The sequence below is a fragment of the Meles meles genome, chromosome 1 (assembly GCF_922984935.1).
Source record: "Meles meles chromosome 1, mMelMel3.1 paternal haplotype, whole genome shotgun sequence".
In the NCBI taxonomy this organism is placed as follows: Eukaryota; Metazoa; Chordata; class Mammalia; order Carnivora; family Mustelidae; genus Meles; species Meles meles.
In genome coordinates this window covers 176224982-176237135 of record NC_060066.1, presented here as the reverse complement: position 1 = coordinate 176237135, position 12154 = coordinate 176224982, and the positions used below count along the sequence as shown (strand labels likewise).

Below are 12154 nucleotides of genomic sequence, written 5' to 3'. Positions count from 1 at the left end.
ACTCAGGTCATATCCCAGGGTCCTGAAACGGAGCAGCAACAGGCTCCTTGCTCAACAGGGAGCCTGCTTCTCCCTGTGCCTATCACTCCCCCTGGTTGTGCTCTGATGAATATGTAAAATCTGAAAAAAACAAAACAAACAAACAAACAAACAAAAACACCTGATTTTTCTTAGACTACTACAAATTATAAACTCATTGCCCAGAGTTGAATTTACAAATAATTCATTAAACATGATGCTGTCATTGCCTCTGAACTTTTGGTGGTGAGCCACTATGGCTGGCAGTTCCTCAAAAAAATTAAAAACAGAAATACCATATGATTCAGTAATTCATATGGATATATACCTAAAAGAATCAAAAGCAAGGATTCACACAATTAACTGTACACCCACATTCATAACAGCATTAATGATTCACAATATTCAAAACATGAAAGTGTCTATTGACAGATGAATGGATAAACAAAATGTGGTTCAGCAGTCTCCCATTATCTACAAGTTATGTCCCAAGGCCCCCAACAGATGCATGAAACCAAGGATAGTACTGAACCCTACGAATATTATGTTTTTTCCTATACATACCTACCTATGATAAAGTTTTACTTATAAATCCAGCATAGTAAGAGATTAATAACTATAACAAAACAGAATTTTAACAACACTGCATATTGCAATAAAAGTTATATGAATATGGTCTCTCTCTCAAAATCTCCTATTTTATGTATTGGATTGAGCATGGGACTCGATTTCAGCGCAGGTTATGATACCAGGGTAGTGAGATCAAGCCCCGGCTCCAGTCCACTCTGTGCTCAGTAGGCAGTCAGCTTCTCTCCTCTCCCTCACCCTTACACCTTCCCCTCTTGCCACATAAGCATGCAAGAGCATGTGCCCACGATCTCTCTCAATAAATAAATCTTTAAAAAAATTAGTTTTTCCATATTTAGGTACTGTATTTCTAAGAACTTATTACCTAGCAATCAGCTAAATCTACAACTTATTTTTTTTTAAATGTGATCTTCAAAAATCATTTCCTTTTCTCAAAAAAGGAATGAGAGGTGGGCAAATCAAGAAGTGGACACTGAACTATAGAGAAGGGGCTGATGTTGGGAGGTAGATGAGGCAGATGGGTTAAATGAGTAATGGGGATTAAGGAGTGCACTTGTGATGAGTACTGGGCATTGCATGTTAGTGCTGAATCACTATATCATACACCTGAAACTAATATGACACTGTATATTAACTAACTGGAATTTAAATAAAAACTTTTTTTAAAAAATCATGTTCCTTTCTACAAAGGCAGCACTGAGGTCTCAAAATCATTATTAATTTCACAGTCATGTGTTCAATTTTGGGGAGAAACTGATTTGCACAGATACAGACAAAACCAATCAATCAAGTATCTACATTACAAGACTTGAACTGTAATGTTTAAAATAACCTAGTTTCGGGGCACCTGGGTGGCTCAGTGGGTTAAACCTCTGCCTTTGGCTCAGGTCATGATCTCAGGGATCTGGAATCGAGCCCCGCATCAGGCTCTCTGCTCCTCAGGGAGCCTGCTTCCCTTCCCCTCTCTCCGCCTGTCTCTCTGCCTACTTGTGATCTCTGTCTGTCAAATAAATAAATAAAACCTTTAAAAAAATTAAAAAAAAATAAAATAACCTAGTTTCTGATAACGGGATAAATGCTATTTTTTTTAGATTTTATTTATTTGACAGAGAGAGAGAGAGAGATCACAAGCCCATTAAGCCACCCAGGTGCCCCTAAATGCTAATTTTTAAAAGCTAATCCTATAAAAAGCTCACATAATATTAAAAAATAGAATAATTGACTTTTGGGGCGCCTGTGTGGCTCAGTCGTTAAGCATCTGCTTTCAGCTCAGGTCATGATCCTGGGTGCCGGGATCAAGCCCCACATCAGGCTCTCTACTCAGCAGGAAGCCTGCTTCTCTCTCTCCCACTCCCCCTGCTTGTATTCCCTCTCTCGCTATGTCTCTGTCAAATAAATATATACACTCTTTAAAAAAAAAAACAAAAGGAGGGGCGCCTGGTGGCTCAGTGGTTTAAGCCTCTGCCTTCGGCTCAGGTCATGGTCTCAGGGTCCTGGGATCGAGCCCCGCATCGGGCTCTCTGCTCAGTGGGGAGCCTGTTTCTCCCTCTGTCTCTGCCTACTTGTGACTTCTCTCTCTGTCAAATAAATAAATAATTAATTTAAAAAAAAAAAAAAAAAGGAAAGAAAGAATAATTGATTTTAAAAGTAAGACCACAACAGCAAAATGATCTGGAATCATTTATGAGAGGAATACAAGTTTCCTAAAAACACAAAGGCTAATGGACTTAATATGTGTGTACTTTTTATTCTGTATCTGTATTATTCTATATGTGTCTTCTTTTTACTCATAAATATTTTATTTATGTGTACATTTCATTCTACCAATAACGTTCTTACCTACTTGACAATATGAAATAAACTTTCACCATCTGGCAAACAATGACCTGAACAGCTGTTTACAGAATGGGAAATAGCTATGGCATTCTCCAGCGCCTGGGTGGCTCAGTGGGTTAAAGCCTCTGCCTTCGGCTCAGGTCATGATCCCAGAATCCTGGGATAGAGCCCCACAGAATACCATAGCTTTTTCCCATTCTGTAAACAACTGCTCAGCTCAGTGCCCTCAGTTTGAAGAGAAAAACAGCAGAATGTAGTAATGTAATCAAGATAAAATCCCAAATACTTGTCAGAAAATCTTACTTTGTCTCTGAGTACAAGAATCCTAAATTTCCTGTCCTTGGCGAATATAAAGTTCACAGTAAGCACACTAATTGTCACAAATAAGAAAACAAGCAGCTGCGGCACCTGGGTGGCTCAGTGGGTTAAGCCTCTGCCTTAGGCTCAGGTCATGATCTCAGGGTCCTGGGAGGGAGCCTCACATTCAGCTCTCTGCTCAGCAGGGAGCCTGCTTTCCGTGCCCCCCCCCCACTCTGCCTGCATACTTGTGATCTCTGTCTGTCAAATAAATAAATAAAATCTTTTAAAAAGAGAGAGAGAAAGAAAACAAACAGCTACAAGTTGTTAAAGGAAGTAAAAAAAATAGGGGAAATCAAAACAAAGTTATAATTACCTTAAGACTTTTAGTGAGGTAAACTATGATTACTGTTGTCCAAAGCCATTTCTATAAAGCAGTTTTATAACAGAGCAAAATACTCCTAAAAAGAGTTCTTTTTCATACAACCACATTCCACATTAGATAAAAGACTGGTGAATGAAAAAAACAAAAAGAGAATAAAAGACTTACGCAAAATAAATAAATAAATAGATGAAATTTTAAAATCTCAGGCCAGTCGTAATCCTACAAAAAACGAAAATCTTGTGGTCAACTTTTAATTTCAGAACGATTATTCTGTCTGAGCTTGGAAGTTATGGTATAATCAAATACAGATCTATCCATATTCCCAATAAATCATATACTCCTACTGGGTAAGATAAAGAGCAAACTCTGGAAATGACCATCACAATATTAAGTTATGAAATAAGGAAAATCAGAGAAAGAGGGAAATGAGAAGCCAATCAAAATCTCTGTAAGAAAAACTATCACCTACTATGCTAGTGTTAGACCATGTGCAGTGATGACAGTGTTAGAAAATTCTGCCTATACATAACAGTAGCTTCTAAGTTAATGCTAAAATGAATGGTTAAAAATATCTCACTACAATACTTTCTTCATCAAACTTCAAAAGGCAAAGATGGAGTGCACAGGGCATTAGTTCTAATACCAAGTCTTTCATGACCGGGTACAACTCTACTTTCAAAGGGCCTCCTTAAGATACTCATATATTAGTGTAACTACAGTTGGGCTAAGTGAAGGAATAACCTTTGCTTATCTTTAAATTATTCCTGGAGTTAGAACACACACCAAGCAATTCAAATCTGTAGGAGAAGGGAAACCGCAAATATGCAATTTATTAGGGCTATGAATTCACCGAGGATACTTTTGTATATATAGTCTGACACATCCTTATTATCTTCATACCCTCCAAAGATTCCAATAAGGCAAAGTCTCGAATGTTTATTTCTCCTTGAAAAAGACCATACCCTCACCACTACCTTCACCGCCTCCTCCTCCCCATTCTTTTTTACTCATCCCTTAATACAATACACCACACCCACACTCCATACAGCACACTCTCCTCAAAGAACAAAACGAAACTCCTGACCCAAAAAACCCATACTTAAAAGCCCCACTTAATATCCCCAAATTCTACCCATTCTCCATACTACACAGTCCACATACATACACTAAACCAATTATAACACCCCCCACCCTACAAATCCACACATAACAAATTCTACATACACCCAACCCAGTATATGAATTGCACGTTCCCGCATGGCTCAACACACACACACACACACACACACACACACGCCACGTACATGGCTCAACACACACACACACACACACACGCCACGTACCGTATAAAAAGCAAGCGCGCGCACACACACACACACACACACACACACACACAGGCGCGCGCGCGCGCGCTCGGACTCGCGCGCCACGTACCGTATAAAAGCCCAAACCACACACCACCGCAATGCTCTAACAAACCCTGAGAAGAGGCAACCTTTCTGGCACCCGGAACCCACGAGGTTGGAGGTGGAAAAAGAAGAGGGCCATATACTTCACCTGAAAATCCGCCAGGATCATCTCCCGGTCCATGTTGGACGCCATGGCGGCCGCCGAGTTCCGCGGCTCCGGGAGCGAAGCGCGCACCTGGGAGGGAAACGGCGCCTCCTGCGGCCGTCGCCGCCGCCGCCGCCGCCGCCGGGCGCCGAGGGGCTGGCGGGCGAGCCGGCGGGCGGACCGGCTGGCCGGCGGGCGGGGCAGCGCGGGAGGCTAGGCGCTCATGCACTCGGTAACCTTCAGGCGCCCGGGCTGCCCGCCTGCGGCCAGCAGAGCCCGCGCCGCAGCCGCCCTGACAGGGAGGTTGGTCTGGATGGGGGTCCGGTCTTCCTGTTGCTGTCCAGGATGAGGGCAGGTTACGACAGCGCGCAACCGGCTCCCTTCGGCAGCGGTGAGACCGGCGGGGGCGGGGAAACCAGGCGAACGAGCAGGCGGGTGAACCCCACGGCCGCCTCCGCCTCCTCCGCTTCCTCCCTGGCCGCCGCCTCCACCCCTGGTTGGCCGGCGCCAAGGCTGTCGCACATTTTGCCTGTCATCGAGGTCGCAAAGCGGTGCTTTGCGGCTGCCACGTGACTGCCTTCCTGTCAAGAGCTAGGCGCGCGACTACCGGGCGGGCGTCCGCGCGCCGCTGGCAGGGTCCCGAACTAGCAACTGCGGGAGCTAGTTGCTAGATGCTAGTCCCGCATCAGGTTATTCCAGTTCGGAATTAAGCAAAGGCCTCAGGGTACTGCCTCCTCCTGGCTCGGGCAGGTATCAGCTTCTAAGCCTTTTGAGGTTAAATAGTCACATAAGTACACATCAAGCCCCACAAATCAATTCTCAACACTCTAAAAACCCGTTTTACAAACAGAATTTCATAAACGTACGTTCTCTCTAACAAAGCTTAACCAAAGTGTAACTTCATATACACTCTTTTAGGCTCAACCTCTCTACCAAAACCTGCTTACACACCGGCACACTCAATCCCAGGCCCCCTGACTCATGCATCCTCAACCTCATCCTCTGGTTACACAGAGGTAACCAGGTTGCTAAGATCGACTTGGGTGAACATGGAAGCTAAGAAAAGTGAGACTATAGATACCAAGAAAAGAAGCATTTTTTTTGTTAGTTATGACAAATAAAAACTTTTCTATTCCTGCAGCATAACATTTATTTTTTAGACCTAAAACTTGAGTCCAGCTTTGAATATAGTCAATTTAAAATACTTCTATAAGCGAAGAAATTATATTGAAACACCAATTACTAAATTTTCAATTTATGGTCAGAAATTGAACGGCCTTGAGACAAGAATAATCAAAGACTACATAATGAAGTGTGACAGTTTGTAATTGTCACTGGAGGAAAAGTTACAGTGGGATACGTTTAACTTTGACTTGGGAAAATATCATCTTCTGGGCTGTAATAGAGCACTGACTTGCCTTGCAAAGTACATTAAACCCTGAAATTGTAAAGTAAGATTGTTGATTTTGTGCTATAAAGTAGATGCTAGTGAAATGACCATATTGACCAAGGCCTCCATCTTTGTGTTCCCTGAAGACAAAGAAGAGCACTATGCTGTTCTAAAGATCTAGGTTCAACCTGTGTTTTCTTAGATGAAGATAGCCTGGCATACAACTCTCATGCAATAGTCTGTATTTAGACCAGAATTAGCTAAGTAAGGAATAGAACTATCCATAATCACATGAATTGAATGTATTTTTTAATTGCCATCCCATAGGAAGAATTTTCAAAATATCACACACGTGTGAATCACAAGGTGAAACACAGTACCAGCAGTTTAAGTGTAGTAATTCAGTTGCCCCAATCTCATTCTTACAATGATTTTACAGAATAAAAAATTACTCTGAGAAATTAAGAATTTTCTCAAAGTCACGCTACAAAGTGACAGACCTAGTATTCAAGACTAGGTCAAAACTAGTGCTCTGTCCACTTACCCTGTTGCCTCCCTGCAATTCACCCTCCATGTTGCAAAGTTTGTACATTTCCTGAGACTGAGTCCTCCTTTTGACCTAGGTATTCATGGGTTGGGTACCCAGCATCCAGAGTGATTGTCCACTACGAACAATGAAATGAAAGAAAGATAAATATTGAATTTTAAAATAGTTTATTTTTCATTTCCCCAGAATTTTCTTAGAAACAATTTCATAAACTGAGATAATAAAAATGTATAGAGATTCTCTGTACATAAGCATGAGCAAAGGAAAATAATTTTAATTAATTCTCATAGTTAATCTACATTAACTCACAGAGCAGCCTAATTCAAATAAAGATCTTTTTCTGGAATCTCCATGTTCTTTGATCTTACTGTTACTGTTTGAAAAAGAATTTTAATTTCATATTTCTTTCAAATATATGTGATAAAATTATTTTGCTGAATTTTCATTTGACATAATTTTATATTTATATGTGTTTACCTTTGATCTAGCTTCCTCTAATGTTACCATCTTACATAACCATAGTACAGCTATCAGAACTAAGAAATTAACATTGGTATAATACTATTAATCAAATTCGAGAGACTCTATTTGCATTTTTAAAATTTATTTTAGAGAGATAGAGGGTGGGGGAGGGACAGAGGAAGAAGAGAATCTCAAGTGGACTCCATGCTTGGCATAGACCCTGATGCAGAACATGATTCCAGGACTCTGAGATAATGACCTGAGCCAAAACCAAGAGTCAGATGCTTAATGGACTGCATCATCCAGGTGCCCTGACTCTATTTGCATTTTTACATCAATGTCTTTCTTCTGTTTCAGGGTCCAATCCGGAATACCACATTATAGTTTCCACATATATATATATATATGTTTCCTTAGACTCTTCCAATCTGTGACAGTTTTTTTATCTTGATTTTTGAAGAATAGTGGTCAGGAACTTTATAGACCATCCCTCATTTTGGGTTTGTCCAGAATTTTGCCCAAATTATACTGTTTATGGATTTGGGAAGAATACCACAGAACTGATGTGCCCTCATCATATATTACCAGGGCACATGATATCAACATAACTTTTAGTGGTATTAACCTTAATCCTTTGGTTAAGTTAATTAAGCTTTTTAACACTACTCACTTCTACTATGATTCATAAGAAGATTAGTGCTACTACAGAATTAGATCCACACCTGGGTAATCAAAAATATATTTAATTGAATGATTTAATTTCTTTAGGAGTCTTGGTGTCTGATCCTGGAGTCTTAACAAGTGGGATAGGCTTAAGACTTGGGGCCCCAAGTTCTGAGTCCAAATCCTATATCCACTAACTTACTGGCTTTAAGTCACAATCTCTGCAAGCCTCAATTCCTTCACCTAAAAAATGGGGATAATTACCATATGTAACTCAGAGTGGTTGTGAAGATTAAATAATGTGTGTATCATATGTTATAACCATGAAACAGTATACAAATGTTAATTGTTGCTATTATGGTTAGGCTTTTGAGTTGCTTACTGGCCATTTATTTACTTTCTTTACAAAATGACTTTCCTTTTTTTTTTTTTAAGATTTTATTTGTTTGACAGACAGAGATCACAAGTAGGCACAGAGGCAGGCAGAGATAGAGAGGAGGAAGCAGGCTCCCCGCTGATCCAAGAGCCTGATGTGGGCTCAATCCCAGGACCCTGAGATCATAACCTGAGCCTAAGGCAGAGGCTTTAACTCACTGAGCCACCCAGGTGCCCCTACAAAATGACTTTCATAGATGGTGGGACTACTCATATAAAAAAGTCTACTGAAACTCAGAAATAATGCCTAAGTCAAAATTATGAAATGATAAAAAGGTCCCGAGGGTACCAGTCTATTTTCCACCTCTGTTAGATCTATAAATACAACAAAAAGGAAGACTTTGATACTAGGTAAAGAAATTACAGATACCACATGCACATTTCCATACGTTAACCATTGGAAAACTGCATAAATGAATCAATGAGAAAAAGCACAAAATAATCTGATAAATTACATTTCTTTATTTTTTTAAAGATTTTATTTATTTATTTGACAGAGAGAGAAAGATCACAAGTAGGCAGAGAGGCAGGGGGTTGGGGGGAAGCAGGCTCCCTGCTGAGCAGAGAGCCTGATGCAGGGCTCCATGCAGAGCTGGAAGCAGGACCCTGAGATCATGAGCAGAAGGCAGAGGCTTAACCCACTGAGCCACCCAGACACCTCTGATAAATTATATTTCTATAAGTACTTTATAAGCACTTTAAAGTGAGCATGAACTGCTGAGGAAAAAAGATTTCTATAACTTATTATTTAATATAAAGCCTCTTTTTGGTGTTTGAAAGACATGTCATTATTATGCTAAAAGAGAAACCACTACTTTCAATATAATAGATGTTTAACTGTGGATCTTTCTTATATACTATGTTCGAATGTAAAATAATTAAAGGCAGAGATACTCACCTTTGAATATACTTCAGTGAACTAATAATATTAGATTTTCATTGGAAGTACTTTATGGTGGTTACTTTTGCTCTCTAAACTAAGCCTTGAAACTCTGTGCTGCCAGTTGTGGTTTATACAATAAGCAGGCTAAGCACATGCTTTAGAATACAAGCAAAGCCAGAATAAAAAAAAACAAAAAAGCCTTCCTTAAAGAATTTAAATTTACTATCTCAGCAAAAGCACTAAAGTAATCATCATGGGGGAAAGTCGGAATTTTTTTGGACTTTTTTACTCCTATTTTTTGGCTTTGTTTTTATTTACATATGAGGTATGATGATGGGACATCAGAATCTTTTCAGTTAGTTCAGGACCTCCAAAAATCTTAGTCTAGCTCTCTATGCATCTTAAATTACCATAAATTTTCCATAACTCAGTTATTCAGCAAAAAGTATTTCATGAAGATTATAACACATATGTATTTATACATAATGAGCATAATTTAATATTCTCATTACAGTATCTTCTTTTAGCAAGAAACCATAATAATTGCCAGAAAGCAACTCTTCATAAATTTGAAATGTCTAAGTACGTGTAAGAAATGAGAGGAGTTAATTTCTGGTGTTGTAGTTCATACCTGATTCACAATGCAAGTTTAGTTACCTAAGAAAAGAGCTCTAGTTATTTTTTTTTCAACACTTCTGTCAAAACACTGCCAGAGTCTTCCCAGTTTCAACTCTTCCTCTCTGTACTAGCCAGTCTGTTGCTAGATGTTTATCCAGATGTTTCTGGTGTGTTTTCTTGCTAATACTCCCATTATACTTCAAGGGGCTGGGTACAGATGTTGCTGGAGGATCTGCTTACTCTAATTATACCACTTGTCTTTTTTTGCTTGGTTTCATTTTGACCACTGGGTGCACCATGTAACCGTGCTGGGTATTTTTAAGAGCAAAAAATATAGAAACCAGTAGTTAATTAATCTTACATAGGTTAAAAGTACAGACAACTGCTGTCTCGGATGAGTGAAATAAACGATTGGGGAACAGACTACTCACTCCTTTACATTTAAACACCCTCCCTTCTTCCCCCCCAAAACAAGCCCCCATCTAAATAGAAAAAGAGAGAACTTTGGCAATAAAGAAATGGCCTTGTTAGAAAAGCTCCCCAAGAGTTTTTGTAAATTTAGCTTTAAAGTTAATTGCTTTTCTCCCTTTTCCCAAAGAAATTGAATATTTCAGTTTCTCGGCCCTGAAATATTGAGTTCAGAGTTCGTCATGGCTTCTTCCCTACACTTTGTCCTTAGTTTTCGTAAAAACGTCAGTCCATTAAAGACGTTTGTTTTTTCTGAGCACTGTTCTCGCTGTCAGTCCGGGTCTCTTCCTCCTCCCCCCAAGGCCGTCTCTGCCCACCACGACCCTGGGCGTTGATCTGGCAGGTGCGAGGCCAAGGCCCGAGGCTGAGAAAAGGCTGCGGAGTGTATACAGTGCACACCCCAGAGGAGGCGGTGGCAGCTGTAGGCTCGGCCGGCCGAACTTCGAGAGCCTAGCGGCGGAGCGCGAAGGCAAGTCAGCCTGCCCCGCCAGGGCGGGGGTAAACTTGGTTCGCGCCAGCTCGCTCCCCGCCTTCCAGCAGCCAGCGCCGCCGAGCCTCTCAGGCCCTGCGGCTCTCCGCAGCAGTCTTAATTAACAAGCCTCTTCCCCCTCACCCGCCCGGCTCCAGGAGTCCTAGGTTTCTTGTCGCAGACTCCAGCCCGCCAGCCAGCCTGTGGAGGACAAACCCTGCTCCGCGGGACAGAACGCCGATCCAGCTGGGGACCGGCGGTGGGACGGGCGGCCGGAGCGGGCGGGTGGGAACCAGTGCCTGAGACGCAGGGAGGGCAGCGGGGAGAGAGGAGGCGGGAGAAAGGGCGCGGGCTGGAGGCGGAGCGAGCGAGCCTGCGAGCCTGCGAGCCTGCGAGCCTGGGCGCCTCCTGAGCTGTGGGCGGTGCGTGGGCGGTGCCCGGCCTTCCCGCTCCTGCGGCGCTGCAACTCAGCCGAGCCTCCTTAAAACTCTGCCGTTAAAATGGGGGCGGGTTTTTCAACTCAAAAAGCGCTCAATTTTTTTCTTTTCAAAAAAAGCTGATGAGGTCGGAAAAAAGAGAGAAGAAACCGGCACCGTCTCTGCAGCGGCAACAGAAGCAGCAATTGTTTGAGTGAAAAAAGAAGCCAAGGAAGGAGGGTAGGAAAAGCGCTCAAAGGAGGACAACGCTCAAGCGTCTATAGGGGCGAAGAGAGCGGGGACCGGCGATTTGGGGGGGACCAGCTACAAAAAAACTGTCACTGGGAGTGCTGCGGCTCTGGAGGAAGCAGTGCTGCCCGGCTCGGCTCCGGAGCACAGTTAGCTGGCGGCCGCTGCCCTGTCGGCGGCACCGGCTTGGGGCACAGGCCGGGGGACAGCGAAGGGTCGGCGAACTGGCACCGGGTATCGAAGCCGCTGGGCTCTCGCCGAAAGGGCGACGGGACTGTCTGCGCTCTGGCATTGTGGCGACTCGCCATACTCAGACCCTGGCCTGCGCTTCTCCGGTCGCTCCCGATCTCCGGAGGCCCCCAGAAAACTGGGAAAGGAAGGAAAAGACGGCGGCGGCAGCTCAATGAGCGTCTGCAGTGGGAAGTCTGAACTGGCTCGGTCGTAGGCGGGAAATTACTGGTGGGCTGCCCTGTGCAGCCGCGATGCTGCCGCGCGCCGCCCCAACAGCCCGGGCCCCATAGACGCTTCCCGCATCACTCGCCTCCTTCCTCACGCTGCTGGGAGTCCCGGGACCTGGTGGGGCCGGCATGACCGACTTACCCGGAGCCCGCCGCGCGCCCGGCCGTCTCCGGAGACGCGCTCCGAGCCTGGCTCCCACGGCCTCTGAGGCTCCGCGGGTCTGCGGCAGCCCAGCGGGCGGGCTACGGAGCCTTCCCATTCGGCGTTAGCGTGCAGTCCGGCGCGGACGCGAATAAAGGCTCCTACTGAGAAGCGGAGGCCACTGAAGAGTCGTGGAGACCTATAACCCAGGGCTACGGAACTGCTACTCCCGTTTGCCTTTGGCGATCATCTTTAACCCTCCGGAGCACGTCAGCA

The 12154-nt window shown here is 43.4% G+C and overlaps 1 protein-coding gene across 2 annotated transcripts in view; it reads right to left on the bottom strand.

The window, feature by feature from the left end:
* Window positions 1–6657, bottom strand: part of FAF1 (Fas associated factor 1) — a 495897-nt gene extending 489240 nt beyond the window's left edge. The window contains exon 1 of one of the 2 annotated variants that reach the window (XM_046003527.1): window positions 6613–6657. In XM_046003527.1, the coding sequence (XP_045859483.1) occupies window positions 6613–6642 (30 nt within the window). In that variant the 5' untranslated portion in view covers window positions 6643–6657. Of the gene's footprint in view, window positions 1–4681; window positions 5169–6612 lie in introns of those variants that run through there. The other variant, XM_046003533.1, reaches the window with a different exon arrangement.
* Window positions 6658–12154: the final 5497 nt, after the last annotated feature.